An 18,323-nucleotide genomic window follows, 5' to 3' on the forward strand; every position below is an offset into this window, starting at 1 on the left:
GACAGTTAAACAAATTTGATCAACGCCATCCATTCATTTGACCAGGAGAGAGTTGGAGGTAAAAGTTAAACCAAGTCAAGAGAAAATTGAAAATGTAGAGACAGAGATTACACTAAACAACAATTGTCTACTACTATATATACATACACATCTACTAATACACCAAAATATATTGAATGAATTATTTTATATGTAAATATATTGATTAGCAAAAAGAGGAAAAAAAAAATCAAATTACTTTCATGAACTGATTGTTATCTTGTGAGTCATGCAAACATGAAAACATTTTTTAAAATGTAATTTGATTTTATCACAAAACAAAACATTACCAAAAAAACAAAAACATTTTCTTAAATTGACAAAAATTTCAAAGCATATCTGACTACCTAAGTTTTTAGAATGGTGATGATGATGCAACAATGATGGCAAAAAAATTATTTCGTTAACACAATGAAAAGTGAAGGGTCAAGGTTTTAACAATGAAAAGGTCACCATGACAGTGATGAGAGGAATAAGGCAGTCAATATGAAAACGATCTACTCACTTCTTCTAATCTCCTATCGGTTCCTTTGGCTAAAAGATTGTTGAACTCTCGTTCCAGCACTTGCCTTGCCTGAAGAAAGAAAAAAAAATTTCAATTATGTCCAGTCATTGTTTGTGCAACGCCAATCAGAAATGCTAGTTAAAAAAGATAAGATAAGGACATTTAATTCAGGATTTTAACTTTAAAAATAATGATTTGCAATTTTCTTTTGTTTTGAAAAGAGGCCAAAAACCACCAATAAACACCTTCTATACATATAACCAAAAAAAAAGGAGTAACTGAGGGTTTAAGTGAATATAATAACAAAGATTAAATTAAAGACTTTCTGATAAAATTCAAAATTCAATACAAGTATGCAATGAGCAACATTTAAAGGGCTCCAATTAGGTCAAATAACATTACTCAACATAACATAATATCTAAAAAACTGGAAACATAGCAATCCTGTAAGAATTGATAATATTTTCTAAGCCTAAAAAAGGCATAAAATTCCATCCGCTTCTATGCAAGGTCTTGCGCGATTCATTTTGCCTTAGCTGACTTGTGACATATGCACTGGTTTTGACACCTGGGATAATTCAGTCTTGTAATATAGCCGAAAAGACAAATTTTCCAAAAGGGATGAATAAAGGAAAAATCATTTATACTATTATCATTAAATGTAGACAAACGAAGCTCTACCCAACACCCATCAAGGGGTCAACTTTTTCCCATACTGATAGAAGTTTTGCCTATACTGATAGAAGTTTTGCCCATACTGATAGAAGTTTTGCCTACACTGATAGAAGTTTTGCCTACACTGATAGAAGTTTTGCCCATACTGATAGAAGTTTTGCCTACACTGATAGAAGTTTTGCCCATACTGATAGAAATTTTGCCTACACTGATAGAAGATTTGCCCATACTGATAGAAGTTTTGCCCATACTGATAGAAGACAATAGAGAATAAAAATTTTTTTCGCGGCGGTGGTGGGGTTTGAACCTGCGACCTTATTGGTACGACAACTCCGCCTGGCAGGTGAGAGCGTGGCTCTACCGTGTGAGCTATCCACGAACACAAAAATATTCGTTTCAAACCCAAAGTCATTTCTAGATCCCTCTCTCACCCACTTCTTGAGATCGCCGATTCGTTCGCCACCATCGCGAAGTAATTTTGACCAGCAGTTAAGCTTAATAGCCAATATTCTCATCACAAACATATAACATAGAAACGATTGAGACATCGAGTATGCTCCGGTGTATGGGGTGAATTTTTAATTCAGAAAAGTGAGTGGAGCAGGCACTTATGTTGGTAACAACAAGATATGAAGTGAGTAGAAAAGTGCCAGAAGACAATAGAGAATAAAAATTTTTTTCGCGGCGGTGGTGGGGTTTGAACCTGCGACCTTATTGGTACGACAACTCCGCCTGGCAGGTGAGAGCGTGGCTCTACCGTGTGAGCTATCCACGAACACAAAAATATTCGTTTCAAACCCAAAGTCATTTCTAGATCCCTCTCTCACCCACTTCTTGAGATCGATTGTCTTCTGGCACTTTTCTACTCACTTCATATCTTGTTGTTACCAACATAAGTGCCTGCTCCACTCACTTTTCTGAATTAAAAATTCACCCCATACACCGGAGCATACTCGATGTCTCAATCGTTTCTATGTTATATGTTTGTGATGAGAATATTGGCTATTAAGCTTAACTGCTGGTCAAAATTACTTCGCGATGGTGGCGAACGAATCGGCGATCTCAAGAAGTGGGTGAGAGAGGGATCTAGAAATGACTTTGGGTTTGAAACGAATATTTTTGTGTTCGTGGATAGCTCACACGGTAGAGCCACGCTCTCACCTGCCAGGCGGAGTTGTCGTACCAATAAGGTCGCAGGTTCAAACCCCACCACCGCCGCGAAAAAAATTTTTATTCTCTATTGTCTTCTGGCACTTTTCTACTCACTTCATATCTTGTTGTGCCCATACTGATAGAAGTTTTGCCTACATTGATAGAAGTTTTGCCCATACTGATAGAAGTTTTGCCCATACTGATAGAAGTTTTGCCCATACTGATAGAAGTTTTGTCCATACTGATAGAAGTTTTGCCTACACTGATAGAAGTTTTGCCTACACTGATAGAAGTTTTGCCCATACTGATAGAAGTTTTGCCCATACTGATAGAAGTTTTGCCTACATTGATAGAAGTTTTGCCTACACTGATAGAAGTTTTGCCCATACTGATAGAAGTTTTGCCCATACTGATAGAAGTTTTGCCCATACTGATAGAAGTTTTGTCCATAATGATAGAAGTTTTGCCTACACTGATAGAAGTTTTGCCCATACTGATAGAAGTTTTGCCTACACTGATAGAAGTTTTGCCCATACTGATAGACGTTTTGCCCATACTGATAGAAGTTTTGCCCATACTGATAGAAGTTTTGCCCATACTGATAGAAGTTTTGCCCAAACTGATAGAAGTTTTGCCTACACTGATAGAAGTTTTGCCCATACTGATAGAAGTTTTGCCTATGCTGATAGAAGTTTTGCCCATACTGATAGAAGTTTTGCCTACACTGATAGAAGTTTTACCCATACTGATAGAAGTTTTGCCTACACTGATAGAAGTTTTACCCATACTGATAGAAGTTTTACCCATACTGATAGAAGTTTTACCCATACTGATAGAAGTTTTGCCTATACTGATAGAAGTTTTGCCTATACTGATAGATGCATGGGTGCAAGCAACTGGACCTCAAAATGCCTGCAAGTCTACTTATGACCAGACATATAATCTGAAGAAGCCTGCAAGATTCAAGAAGAAGTTAAAACACGCTGTGTTTTTGTCTGGGTCAACTTTCATTTCTTCTCGAATCAACTTCCGGTTCAAATTTAATAATATAACTATCACTTCCGGGTCACAGTAGCATCGTGATTCAAAAGTTTTGCTTAATCATATGGACGTACCCGACCCGATTGTTGGACCTAAACAAACAAAAAAAATTAAAAAAAAAAAATCAATCAATCAAATCCAAATAACAAAAAGCCGTCGACGTTTTTTTCGGTAATCCAATCGACCAGCACTCTTGCACCCATGTAGATGTTTTGCCTATACTGAGAGAAGTTTCTAAGAAAACAAAAGGACTGAATTAAGATTTGACCTGAGTGTTCTGTGTTGGAATTTGAAGAGCCAGGGCCATGGTGTTGTGGTCGAAGCTCTCGTCTAATGCTATGAGGGCCCCGTGGACCCCCGATTCCTGCAGGTTATTGGCGTATTCACGCAGGTTGATGGAAATCACCCACTTGATGACTCGCTCGTTGGACCACACCAGCACATCTGGAGATGATAGATTGAATTGTGTGCGCAGGTTATAACTATTTGTTGAGGTTTAAGTTTTGAAAAAAAAAGAAGAATGAAAAGGAATAAATAAAAGTCACGATGAAATTTGTCTAAATCATAAAGGAAAAAGTCAATTAAAAAAACCCCATGGATCTTAAAATTCCAGAGAGTATTTTATTGAGACTAAATTAAAAAAAAAAAATGATGGGAAAATCTCAGGGAATAACAGGAATTGGCAACTCTTAGATAGAAGGGCAGACAGTCAGAGAGTCAAATCAAATGGGTGCTCTTTGCACTTTGGAGCTTAGGAAGATTATTATAAAAATGTTTTGTGGCATATCAAGATCACGGAGTGAAATGAAAATGTTTTGTTTTTAAGAGTTTTACGACACTTGTATGTAACACATTTGATGTTTATTTTGTTTTTAATTAGCTTCATATTTTCATCAACTAGTTCATGACGGTGTATAATTATGTATGTGCTAATATAACTATGAATGATGTGTAACGTGATAATTTCCATTCATGATCAATAAAGTATATCTTATCTTATCATTTAGGTCATTTCAAAGCCAGTAAAAAGGAAGAAAATGGGATAGTCCAAAAATTCTAGAATTGCAAATTAAAGCACACGAGAAAATATAAGACAAAGGGAAATCGTTCAAATAGAGAACAGATGTAAATTCCATGAAAAATACTATCAGTGCAAGGAGTTTGAGATCATCTACAAGTTTCATCCAAACACAAGTACAGGGTCCCACCAAGAGGAACACACTCAAAGCACTCTGGAAAAGGGCTCGGACAATACCAAGCAATCCCATTCCAAGACAAAGACAGAAGGCAACTCAGAGATTAGAAATAAGGGGACAGAAGACACAGCAAGTGACCTCCTGCCAACTATATGAGGTCAAAGAAATGAAAATGAATAAGTCCAGAGGTCCATACAAATAAGAACCCCTCTCAAAAGAAATTTTAAAATAATCAAATCAAAAGCACTTTCAAAAAAGAAAAGAAAATACACATGATTCTCTAGTGAAAACATTTGATTCAAGAGTTATCCATTCTCTCACCTTTGACTTCTGATAAACTTTCTTCTCTCCTCCTCTCTAGTTCCTTCTTTTCATAGTTGACTTTCTTTAAGCAGTTGATGCCGTATTGTAAACTTGTCCTACAAGAAAATGGGATTCAGAATTTAAATACATATTCAAGTATATATTATATAGATAAATCAAAAAAAAAAAAAAAAAAGAGTTTATGTTGCACAATATCAACTAAATTGTGCTCAAAGTGCTTTACAAAAGATACCAAACCAACAGTAACAACAAACCTATAAAATGAAATATGTCAACCCCCCCCCCCCCAAAAAAAAAAACAAACAAAAAAACCCAGCCATAACAAACATCCCCCCCCCCCCCCCCCGAAAAAAACCCAAACCCCCCAACAAAATCAACAACATATGACAAAACAAAAAAGGAGCAACATACTTCATGTGTTTTAGTGGAAGGCATTTTGAGCACATACTACTCATTCTTGTTAATTTATCAATGTATGGCAAATGTATTTGCCCCACAGACACGCGACTTCCAGAATGCCATTAGCCGTTTTAGTCACCCATTGTATGTAGAACTTTAAGCTTTTTTCCCCCTTCTTTTTATATATAGCGCAATATCCACTTAACATGCTCAAAGCGCTTTACATAGGATTCCTGACCAACAACAACATTTAACATTTAGAACGAGACATGACACCTGTTAGGAGATAATACAATTTTTTTCTGACAGAGCAACGCTGTTAACGGCCAGGTACTCATTTCACACCTGAATAAGAGAATGTGAGTAAAGAGCCTTTTTCAAAGGACTCAATTATGCGCCGAGGCTCGAACCCAGGACCTTCCGATCCGAAAGCGAGTGTCATACTACAAGACCATGTAGCCGCGTATGTAAATAAATAAAACACAATGAGAGTACCTGTGAAAACTATCCACCATCTTGAGCTGTCCCCGGAGGTCTTTCTTGGTGAGGTGGTCCAACATTCGGGCGTCCACCAGACATTCCATGAAGTGGGGACGGTACTGGGGAAGACCGAGATTGGGCAACCACTCCTTGCCGATCCACTCGTGGTTCATGTCACCGAAGGCTAGGGTCTGGGAGATGGAGAGAGGGAGAGAAAGAAAAGCCTTATGTTTTTAACCTTTGAAAAATTTAGTCCAGAATCACTTAAAAAATGAGCATTGCCGATACTTTTGTACCTTTGCTTCAAGTTTATTCTAATTTTTTTTTAAAGCGATTTCTTGATCCCTCTTCAACACAGATATCTGAGTCAAAACATTCTCTCAATTCCATTTATTTTTTTCAAAGTTAAAAAAAAATATATATAAAAGAATCTAAATATGACACAAGTCTAAGGGTATTACTATTTTCCATCAAATAAAATTCTAAACCAGGCTGCCCATAAGACCAGGGGAGTGAAGCATTTTTACCGATGAGCCACAAGGCTGCCCAATCCTTACTCATTTTCTGGCATCATGAAATTATTAATATTATCATCCTCATAACCATCATTATCATTATTGTCGATATTTAGCACTATTTTCATTTTTTTTTGTTTGTTTGTTGCTTTAGGTCTCTTCCAACACAATTGAGGTTATATGAGAGACCGCTGAAACAAAAAAACAAGCAATCTAACAAAAATAGTACAAATGGAAATCAAAATCATAACCTAAAGATATCATAAGCTAAATTATAAATAACCAAGAACAAACAGGCAGAAGATTTACAGAAAAAAAATATCCCCTGTCAAAAATACAATCACAAACCAAAGAAGCAGGATAGGCTAGTAAAGAGAAGAAGAAACGACATCACTATCGGATCGTACACCCATGCGAACATCATAGGTATATGATTCAAAGGTGATGCTCCCATCCAACCACCCGCTTCATATTTTTAAAATTTCACTTGAAGCACAGATATAAATAGTATCAGAACGAAGATTTTAGTAAAGTTAAAAGAGTTAAATATATATATGGACAATTAAGCATTTTTTCAAAAAGTTCTTAATAATGCCCTTTTATTAAATTTTGTTCAGTACATTATTTGACAGTAACTTGGACATGGCAATTTTATAAGTTTCCGAAAAGATTTGCTAAATAATAAAATAAATGGTAAAAAGGTAGGAGGAGTCTATAAAATTTATTTCAAAATCAAAATCTGTGCTCTTGAATGAATCCTCTTTCAATAAACTATATTGTTGTAACAGAGATGCCCTTTGCTAAAATAAAAAAAAACCTGACAATTTTTCTTGTAAAGGGCATATATAAAAACTTTTTGAGCAAAACTTCTCTTCATCAAATGGTATCATCACCATTAAATAATAGAAAAGAATATGTATCCATCTAGCTTCCCCTTAACCGTTGCCTTTAAACAACCAATACTTTCATCTTACAAAAAAAAACAACTGACCAAAACTGATCAAGATCAAAGGTTGATTACAAAAAAAGGGTAGCCCTGTTGTAAGTGAAACAATATATTCTTTTTCAATGAAAAAAAAATAGAAAAAAAAAAAGAAAGAAAGAAAAACAAAAATCCCAAACACTCACAGTTCTGGAAGTCCTAGGAGCAGAAGGGCTCGTGAGAGAGACCATTTCCTGAATGGCCAGTCGCAGTTTGAGACGGTGCAAGGGGTTGCTGATGCCGATTTCACGCTGGATTTCCGTGTCACTGAGTGCAGACATAATAGCTCCACTCTTGACATTGGCCCGACAGGCTGCAACATACCAGGCAGGCATACCAACCCATAGCTGATGAGAGGGGATTAAAACAAGAATTTAGAGAGAATTTTTGACGATTTCTGTGAAATTCTTTTAACAACAATGATAAGCTAAATCAATTGCTATTCAAAATTTACAGTATAATACAGCTACATGTGATAATTACCTATTGCTGTTGGCTAAAACCCCCCAACACTGAGGAATTTGACAGCTATAGAATTTTTCCAATACATTAATTAGAAAATTTTTTCGTCACACTGAGGAATCTTACATGGATAGAGAAAACTATCACAATCACACACACAAATTTGTCAGTCACAGTGTGAGCGTTAAATATCATTGTGATAAAACAAACCATAACCTTAACACCAATCCCACACCACACAAATGTTGCGTCCATCGTCAGTGTTGAAGCTGTTAAAGTATGGATTGGATTGGATTTTAATACATAACCATAACTTAACACCATCCCACACCACACAAATGTTGCGTCCATCTTCAGTACTTAAGCTGTTACAGTATGGATTGGATTGGATTTTAATACATAACCATAACCTAACACCATCCCACACCACACAAATGTTGCGTCCATCTTCAGTACTTAAGCTGTTACAGTATGGATTGGATTGGATTGTAATAAATAGCCATAACCTATCACCATCCCACACCACACAAACGTTGCGTCCATCGTCCGTGCTGAAGCCGTTACAGTATGGATTGGATTGGACAAAAAAACCAACTGGTCTCACCATCTAAAATGGAACTAAATCACTTCTCATGAGGCCAGAGGCACTTTGAAGCCTGCAAGCCGATATTTGAGTATTAAATTGGAAACTCAGGAGAAAATATATTTAACTAACCCTAGTGGTGACAAGGCCAATTTCACTTTAAAAAACCCACCAAAATTTGACAGTTTTTGTTTGTTTGTTTTTAAGGGTTTTACGGCGCTTGCAACACATTAAGGTCATATCAGCGCCAGTAAAAAGGAAGAAAATGGGGTAGTAAAAAGTTATAGAATTACAATTAAAGCATCCAAGAATAAGGCAGACAAAGGGGAATTGGTTACAATAGGAAACAGATGTAGATTCCAAGAGCAGACTATCATTGTACTTAGTTTGAGATCACCTAAAAGTCTCATCCAGACACAAGCACAGGTCCCCACAAAGAGGAATTCAAATGTCTACAAATCATATGTTAAAAATGAAAAGAGTAACAGTACATAGATGATTTACAAGGAAAAAAATATCATCTCCCAAAACTATAACTACACATTCGACTGTTTCCCTCTCAGCCAAGGACTCCGAACAAGGTCAGGACGAAACCAAGCAATCTCACTCCAAGACAAAGACAGAAAGCAATTGGAATACAGATAAGCATGTTGGAAAACAGATATAAGGGGATAGAAGACACAGCAAGTACCTCCCTGCTCGCTATGGGAGGTAGGAACCCCACCCAGAAATTTGACAGTTGTTTCATTGCTTTTTGCAAGAGATTAGCAACTGTGATGCTACTCTATCTTCTCCAGAAGTTAATCTCTTCGCAGTAATTAATCTCTTGCTGAAAACGATGGAAATGATAGTCATCTTCTTCTTATTCTTCAAGTACCAAGTCTGTGCCAGACATCGGTGATCATGGTACGCCAGTCATCTCTCTGATCAGATAACTTAAAAAAAATAATATTATTCTTCTCTTTCGTTGTCACCCAGCTGTTCAAACTATTCAAATGTGTTTTTCTTGGTCTACCTTTACTCTTTTTACATTTGAGTCGACTTAAAATTGGCCCTGACAGCTGTATGGTTTATGTACTTCAGGCATTAGGGCATTGTCAGTTCACAAGAATTAGAACCCGATTACTAGCATGGTCCAGCTATAAACACCTTCTGCTTGATTCCAAAGAACTAACAATGTGAAATTGAATGTAAGGTTCAATTTAATTACAAAAACAGATAGAATTGATATTTCGGGTTTCCCCTTTATCAACAAACAGGATGAATGAAACACCACAGATGAATGAGATGATGTGGTAGTGGCCTTGTTAAGATGAATGATGACAAACATTCATTCTATCTGTTTTCGTAATTAAATTTGTTATCTATTTCTTCGAGCTCCAAGCAACAACATTTACATTACTCTTGATTCCACAAGGAAAGTGCTTGTAAGCTAAGACCACAGCTCTTACCTCTAACCACGCCACCACAGTCGGTCCATTCCATAAAGCAAAAGGAGTGCTGGCCTTCATGGCTTCTTCTAGTAACTCGTGTCTGAAAAAAAAATTAAAAATTTCTAAAATTAAGAAAGAATATAAACAAAAACTGTCTTGTCTCTCTGTCTCTGTTATCAACCTTTCTTCCATCACAATTATCCTTTTTACATTAATTCTTTCTTTATTATTATCATCATTATTATTACTATAATAATAATAACAATAATAATATTAATAATAACAATAATAATAATAATAATAATATAATAAAATAATAATAATAATAATAATAATAATAATAATAATAATAATAATAATAATAATAATAAAATAATAATAATTATCATTATTTTTATAATTATCTGTATTATTATTATTATTGTTATCATCATAATCATCATCATTATAATTAATATTATTATCATTATTATTATTATTATTATCATCATTATTCTTATACTTATACTATTATTATAATCATCATCATCATAATCATTATTATTACTATTATCAAAATTATTTCATTATTATTCTTCTTCTTCTTATTATTATTCTCTTCCAATCAGTTGGACAGAATACACGACATTTGCTTCCTTATCAACCCACATGTTTTTTTTTTCATCTAGTAATTTTTATTCCAAAAAAAAAAAAAAATCTGAATTGATTATCGAATCATATTTTAATAAAATAGACAAATTAATTACACATGAAAAGGGATGGTCACTCACTTTTTAATCTTTCTCCTGTCAAAGTCAGACTGACCAAGACCGATACTCATCTCAGAGCCACTGTTATCCCCACTGTCGTTAAATGAACCTGCAAGTAATTAGATTTTATTAAAATTAATTGTTAAATGAACCCTGTAAGCAATTTGATTAAAATCAATTGTCGTTACACGAACCCTGTAAGCAATTTGATTAAAATCAATTGTCGTTACATGAACCATGTAAGCAATTTGATTAAAATCAATTGTCATTACACGAACCCTGTAAGCAATTTGATTAAAATCAATTGTCGTTACATGAACCCTGCAAGCAATTTGATTAAAATCAATTGTCGTTACATGAACCATGCAAGCAATTTGATTAAAATCAATTGTCGTTACATGAACCCTGCAAGCAATTTGATTAAAATCAATTGTCGTTACACGAACCCTGTAAGCAATTTGATTAAAATCAATTGTCGTTACACGAACCCTGTAAGCAATTTGATTAAAATCAATTGTCATTACACGAACCCTGTAAGCAATTTGATTAAAATCAATTGTCATTACACGAACCCTGCAAGCAATTTGATTAAAATCAATTGTCGTTACACGAACCCTGTAAGCACTTTGATTAAAATTAATTGTCGTTACACAAACCCTGTAAACAATTTGCTTAAAATTAATTGTCATTAAATGAACTTGCAAGCAATTTGATTAAAATTAATTGTTGATCTAAGATGGGTATTTTATATTTTCTCGACCAGTAATTTTCTTTTTTTAAGTTTCAAATTTAGTTGAAAGAGGCACCAAATGACTTCATATCCAATTCTAATTTTTTTGCCCCGACATATAAGTCACCAAAGCCAAGTTATTCAAGTTATTCCACTATCCGGATATCTCTGCCAGATAAAATGCTGGGAAAGGAGGTTATTGGATTGGCGAGACTTGACTGTATATATAATGTGGCTGTGTGGTCTTGTGGTATGACACTCGCTTTTGGATCGGAAGGTCCTGGGTTCGAGCCTCGCTCGGTGCATAGTTGAGTCCTTGGAGAAGACTTTTTACTCACATTCTCTCACTGTACTCAGGTGTAAAATGAGTACCTGGTCGTTAACAGCGTTGTCTCTGTCCGTAAAAATTGTATTATCGCCTAAAAGGTGTTATGTCCCGTCCTAAATGTTAACTGTTGCTGTTGGCCAGGGACCCTCTGTAAAGTGCTTTGAGTACGTTTAGTGGATATTGTGCTATATAAAAGCTCAATTTAATTTAAGAAAAAAACCCTGACAAAAAAAAAACAAAAACCTCCCCTCCTCCCAAAATTTTTTTTTTAAAATGGAGGAACAAAATAAAAATAAAAATTTAAAAAATAACACTAACCTGAGGCCATTTCCCTAGCCAATAATTCCTTCGGTTTATTTTTGTCTTTTTTGGAGAAAAATCGCCCAAGAGAGGATTTAAGTCCTTTCTTCTTGGGCATGACGTGGTGCGGGTGGGTATGGTGGGGCATACGTGGAGATGGTTTGTGCAAGGAATCCTGGGAGCTGTGTAGACTGTCTAGAGGGGTCATATTGCTGCCCATACTTATATCTTGTAGATGGCTACGTTGGGTTAGATTAGGGAACATAAAGCAAAATCATTTAAATGTAAGCTGGATCATATATTGTAATGTAAAAAATCAAAATTGAAATCTCTTACCCAGACCTTTGAGTGATGTATGCAGATTTTTGAGGCACAAAATTTGATCAGATTATAATTCTTAGAGGAAATCCTGTTGTTTTATTCATCAAGTTATCTGCCTTCAAATCAAACTGCAATACACATATTCATAAGCATTTTAAAGAGACAATTCATAACTTAAAGTGAAAAATCATGCCATTTGGATTAATGCAGAAATTAAAACTTCAAATTCGATTTTTTCCTTCTTTAAATATACCCATTTTTTTGTTTATTACCTAAGCAAATCTGGTTCAGATCTATTATCCATTTAATTTTTTTTCTTCCTTTCTGGAAATGCTCGTTTGTGCTTTACATTTCAAAACAAAAATCTTGTATTCATTTCAAATGACCATCATTCTGCATCAACAACTTACTTGGCATTTTCCTCCTGCCTGACGGCTAATGCTGCTGCAACTCGCTCCAAGCGGAGGGCCCGAGGAGTGGGAGGACTGGACTCACATTTGATTTGACGAGATTCTTCATTCAATGCACTATCGTCTCGACTGTATTGCTGGATAATGTAAAATATACAAAGATTAAAAATGGGAAATATTGAAACATTAATTGTTTTGCATTTGTAAAAGAGATAGTCGTTTATCTATTTTAATTAAGTAGAGAGAAATTATCATGAGAAAGAACATATAACCATGGAAGACAGCCTCGTAAATTTTGAAAAACAAAAAGAAATATTCAAACTGTACATGATGTATTTAACACTATCATATCACCAACAGGGGGAGGGAGGGGAGGCTGAAATTGTTTAAACCCTTCCTTTTTTAATTCCTCTTTTATATTCTTTGTTTAAAAAATATTAGAGTGCCAGGCATACTCTTAACTACACATCCAAAAGAAAATGAAAGACTAAGGGATAGATCTTAGTACTAGCAATCTCCACACATGCCCAGCATGAAGGCATCCACAGTCTCGCACAGAATCTCCACCAAATGGGAGATTGACAGATGATTTTCTAACCTTAACTGACACATCACCAGAAAATGAAAGACTAAGGGAAATAGATCTCAGTACTAATGATCTCCACACTTGCCCAGCATTAAGGCATCTCACAGATGTTGGCACAGTACTGCCGCCAAATGATTTCTTACTCAAATATACTCAGAAAGGTGATTTACAGAAGAAAAATACTCTTGACAGAAAACCACAACTGCAGGGATTTCAGCCAGAGTCTGGGTAAAAAGAAAGTCCTTTGATAACAAGCCTCAAAAGAGAGAGACAACCAATTGAAGGGATAGAAGATCCTAACAGTAGGTAGGGGCAGTGTGGCTCAGCGGTATGGTCTTTGCTTCGTACCCGAAAGGGACTGAGTTTGTTTGTTTGTTTTGTTTTTAAGGGTTTTACAGCGCTTGCAACACATTTAGGTTATATCAGCACCAGTAAAAAGGAAGAAAATGGGATAGTAAAAAGTTCTAGAATTACAATTAAAGCACCCAAGAGAAAGGAAGACAAAGGGGAACTGGGAACAAATAGGGATCAGATGCAGATTCCAAGAGCAAACCATCAATGTACTTAGTTTGAGATCACCCATAAGTCTCATCCGGACACAAGCACAAAATCCAACAAAGAGGAATACACTCAAATGCTTACATTACACATTAAAAATAACAAACATAATAATACATAACAGAGAGATGATTTACAAGGAAAAAAATATCATCTCCCAAAACAATAACTATGCATTTGACTGTCTCCCTCCCAGCTAGGACTCAGGCCAGGACAAAACCAAGTAATCCCTTTCCAAGACAAAGACAGAAAGCAAGTTGGAAAACAGATATAGGGGATAGAAGACACAGCAAGTACCTCCCTGCCCACTATGGGAGGTCAGGAACCCCACCCAGGTACTGAGTTTGATCATCCACCGCTTCACTGTGTGGCTTTAAGCACGTCACACGCTCTAGCTCACTTTGTAGTGCTGCTCTGCGCTAGACGCCTGGGTTATTCCAGCCTTTCCTTGCAATAGACCCTAAAGACAAATTTCCCCATGGGGATGAATAAAGGGAATTTTACTTTTTAAATTTATTTATTTTAGCCCCACCATCTGCTGTTGACAAGAATGAGAGGACATACCTGATTGTTTGCTGGACCGTTGTCTGCTGCAGTGGCCAGTTGTGGACTCGAAGAAGAGTAAGTGTACATCTGGGCAGTCATGCCTGCTGGGGCCTGTTGTTGTCAAGGAGAGACGGAGAGGAGATGGAAATGTTATTTATGATAAGTGAAACGATAGCTTTCTAACAAATATTGATAATGATGGTCCACTTGATACACAATTTATGACTTTGGTTATAAACTCATTATTTTGTCTTATTTGTTTTTTTAAGACAAATATTCAACATTTTGAAAAAATAAAACCTTTATATTTCGATCTAATTGGAAATTATGAATCTACAACAATCATTATGATAAATCAATTTAGTGACTTTCATTGTACTTAGGCAAAATAAATAAATAAAAAAATAAACATAAAAAATGTTTCATGAACTAAACACTACAAATCATTAAGACACAACCTCAGTCAAAGGAGGAAAAAGCTAAGCGTTGCTTATTTTGTCTTATCTGACTTTTTTTTCTTTTCCTCGAATGTCTTCACATCATTGCGTAAAGACCCAATGATAAAATCTCTTCATCCTCAGCCCTTCTCCTGAAAGGCTTTTCCAAATAAAGAGTGGTTTTCCAAAATAAGTGAATAAGAATTTTTCCACTTTTCAAGATTTTCCCTCCATCAGCTAAATTGAACGGAAAGTTTATTTCAAGTTCAGGAATCGATTGACACACGATTATCCTTAAATTGATACAAGTTTGACGTTTATTGACAATAAAATAATAAGCTCAAAGAGGGAAATAATCCCGAACAGCTCAAATTCAGAGCATCTGAAATAATGGGTTTTGGAAAACCACTCTTTAATTCATTTATGGCCAATCCAGTCCGTTTGTCACTTCCAACTTGCCCATGGTCGTCTACCCTTCTTTCACCTTAAAATTTTTTTTTTGTCTTTGCATACTTAAACAGCCTGTCATCATATTTTTTCCATAAATCTTTCAATCAATTTTTAGATAATCTAATGGCCTGTTTCACAACTTTCTGGATAAATAATATCTACCAATGATTTTACAATATTATCTTATGCTTCAAATTGGCATTGCACTCTTTCTTAGTTGCATGCCCTAAAAAAAATTTCTTTTAAAAAAGTATTTATCACATTTGTTAAAATGGAACTATCTATTAATATCACATTGAAGATCTCATGAGAAAAAAATAACAAGTTGAGAGTGTGAAAAAGACAAAAATGAGTAAACAACAACAAAAAATAATCTAAAAGCCAAACACACACAAATCTTTTAACTGCAAGCTGGTCAGATGTCTAATGAACCAAAGATTTGTCTGGATAACACTGCAGACCCAAACCTGCCAACTTGAAAATTCTAAAAAATCCGTTATTTTTCGGAAATAAAAGTAGTAGTCACTATCGTTAACTTTATAAATCAACAATTCACCCTCACAATGATTAAATAAAGACTTCAAAACCCTTAAAATTATTTACTCTGGTATCCACTATCATTTTCAATAATAGTTAATGTCTTAGAAATGCTTATGAAGTTCTAAAATTGGAGATGAAATTTTCGTAATTTTACGAATTTATAGCAGAAGAAATCAGTATTGGTGATGCAACTCACGTTGCTACTGCTCTCTTGGTGCAAAAAGGTTAAAATCAAATGTCAGATTTAGCGTAAATTGGAGTTTGCCGGTGAAAGATTAAATCAGTAAGAGTATCAGGTCTGCAGGACGTACTGAAATGTGTGGCTGGCTGAGAAAACCCAGAAAGATGCTCAAATTTCATAAATTGAGTTACGTATACAGTGGTGTTGACAACATCTTTCTGATGATTTACCACTTTATATCGTCTTTCTCTGTCTATTAGAACCCAATTTATGAATTTTTTTTTCTGAATAAAATTTGTTGCTTTTATTTTTGGCTCGATTTTGGCTCATATCTCGAATTAAAGCTTGCCGCATCTTCCCGGGTTTTCTCAGCCAGCCTCACAAATCGTTAGGACAGTTATTCTGATAAACATAATGATTATATGTAATAATCATAAAAAGAAATACAGTACACGATAAATAGTAAGAAATGAATACAGTTCCTTGAAGTCACCACATTCAATAATTACAATGTAGATACAGAAAAAAAAAGGCATACCATGGTGATATACTCAATTTACAATATACATTTTTTGTTTTGAGTTTTCTGAAATCAAAAAAACTAAACAACAAAAAAACAACCAAATAAAAAAAAAAATAAAAGAAACAAAACAAAACAAAACAAAACAAAAAAACAAAACAAAATCAAATCCAGACCTGCCAAGTTGAAATTTTCAAGAATAATTATGAGGAGTTGAGTAACTTTTAACTTTCAGTAAATTGATGAGGATAAAATGCCATCTCCATAAATCTGCATCTTTGTTTGCATGGAAAATTCAAAAAATTGAAAAAGAATGACAAATTCCGGACATAATCAAATTGAGGGAATTTTTTTCAACAATAGTAAATATTTTAAAACAAGAGGCGGATCTGTTATATTACAAAAACAGTGAAAATTTTACAACAAAAGACAAACCTGTTTAATAACAATAACAATATTATCTGATATAAATTCAATGCAAAACAGCATCAAATCATGCTCGGATAAGATACAATAATACAACACCAATAGAAAGGGGAAAGAATAACAACATCATAAGTGTGAAAGCACTAAAGAACTAGATATAAAAATTTTGAGACAATAATTGGAATTGCTTTAAAGCAGACAAAGGTGTTCTTGTTAGGAACTGAAACAGATGCAACGACTCCATTTGCAAGTAGCCTTTATTTGGTAAGGATAAAATATGAAACAGATGAGCCAAAAACAATAAAGATAAAAAAAAAAAATAAAAAGCTAAGGTTGAAAAAAAATTCGAAGAACAAAGTGATAAAGGATATAGTTAAGAGTGGAATCAGACATATAACGTTAAAAAGCCATGATAAACAAAATTACTGTTCCGAATGATTTTAATCCAACACTATGGAATCGAGCAATGAACGGAACACTTTTATGAACTGCAACCACTTGCAGAACAAATAATCATCGCATTTTGAGGTACTGCTTTAATAGGGATGATTACCCAGAAATCAATGAAGTAGAATTGTACAATGGGTTTGTTTACTCAATTTAACAGTATTTTAACCAATTGGAAACCAGAGACAGAAACAGCAATTAATAATTTTTAAAAAATAAAAAATTGGAAAGAGAGGAGCCTAGTAAGACTCAAAAATCCAAGTGTGCACTGGGCTTGTGTTAATCATATTGACTAGAACTATGAGTCATCCTTACAGAATGTGATGGAAGCGATTGTGAGATATTTTGGAGAGAAAAATAATACAGGAACCATTTCACAAAAGCACAAACTCAGACCATTAATGCTGGGTATCACCCCGTCAGCTATAAGTGCCTCTGCTACCTATAGCAAATTCTATGGAAAAGGCTTCCATGATTCAAATCTTATCAGAGGCAGAAAGAAATTTGGATGAACAAAAAGCAAACCAAACAAGAAAAAAAAAAAAAAAAATGCCAACAAATTGAAAAAAAATAACATTGAAACTTTTAAGATGAAAACGGCATGCTTTGGTAACGTCAAAATACTCAATATAGGAAAAAGATCACGATAGATGAATATTGATGAAGTAACATCTGCCAGCCAGCTTACAAATCTACACTTCAGAAAGAATACTGAGACCCCAGACTAGTTTTAAATCAATCAGAACAACAAAATCTGACAACTTCTGTTGTTTGACATGGAACTTCCCGTGTAATTACTTTTAATAGATATATTGTCATGTGATGAGAAATAATAATTTAATAATTAAAAATTATATTAATCCACAAGTAAAAACAAAAGCCCCCCCCTCTCCTCTTCCAATACATAAACATAAGGTAAAATGAACATTTTTTCTTCAACAGATGACTGGTGGCAGTTGTACATGACAAAAAACAAAACAAAACAAAACGCACAAAATATGATCCAAC

The 18,323-nt window shown here is 34.7% G+C and overlaps 2 protein-coding genes across 9 annotated transcripts in view; both read right to left on the reverse strand.

Moving 5' to 3' along the window:
* The window catches only part of LOC144978725 (liprin-alpha-1-like), a 76,407-nt gene that overhangs the window by 13,585 nt on the left and 44,499 nt on the right, over nt 1–18,323 (reverse strand). For all 8 annotated transcript variants that reach the window (XM_078925153.1, XM_078925151.1, XM_078925152.1 and 5 more), the window contains exons 15-24: nt 14,333–14,425; nt 12,625–12,761; nt 11,912–12,132; nt 10,557–10,644; nt 9,805–9,886; nt 7,455–7,655; nt 5,827–6,002; nt 4,930–5,027; nt 3,681–3,856; nt 545–613 (exon numbers count right to left, since the gene is read on the reverse strand). In XM_078925153.1, coding sequence (XP_078781279.1) covers nt 545–613; nt 3,681–3,856; nt 4,930–5,027; nt 5,827–6,002; nt 7,455–7,655; nt 9,805–9,886; nt 10,557–10,644; nt 11,912–12,132; nt 12,625–12,761; nt 14,333–14,425 — 1,341 coding nt within the window. The remainder of the gene's footprint in view (nt 1–544; nt 614–3,680; nt 3,857–4,929; nt 5,028–5,826; nt 6,003–7,454; nt 7,656–9,804; nt 9,887–10,556; nt 10,645–11,911; nt 12,133–12,624; nt 12,762–14,332; nt 14,426–18,323) is intronic.
* On the reverse strand, nt 545–3,567 carry LOC144978726 (uncharacterized). The gene is made up of 2 exons (XM_078925158.1): nt 2,486–3,567; nt 545–1,469 (listed from the first exon to the last, which is right to left on the reverse strand). The coding sequence occupies exons 1-2, from the start codon at nt 3,197–3,199 to the stop codon at nt 1,236–1,238; spliced, it is 948 nt and encodes a 315-aa protein (XP_078781284.1). The 5' UTR covers nt 3,200–3,567; the 3' UTR covers nt 545–1,235.

Source organism: Berghia stephanieae, chromosome 8, assembly GCF_034508935.2.
Source record: "Berghia stephanieae isolate SIO BIC M18660-M18661 chromosome 8, UCSD_Bste_1.3, whole genome shotgun sequence".
NCBI lineage: Eukaryota > Metazoa > Mollusca > Gastropoda > Nudibranchia > Aeolidiidae > Berghia > Berghia stephanieae.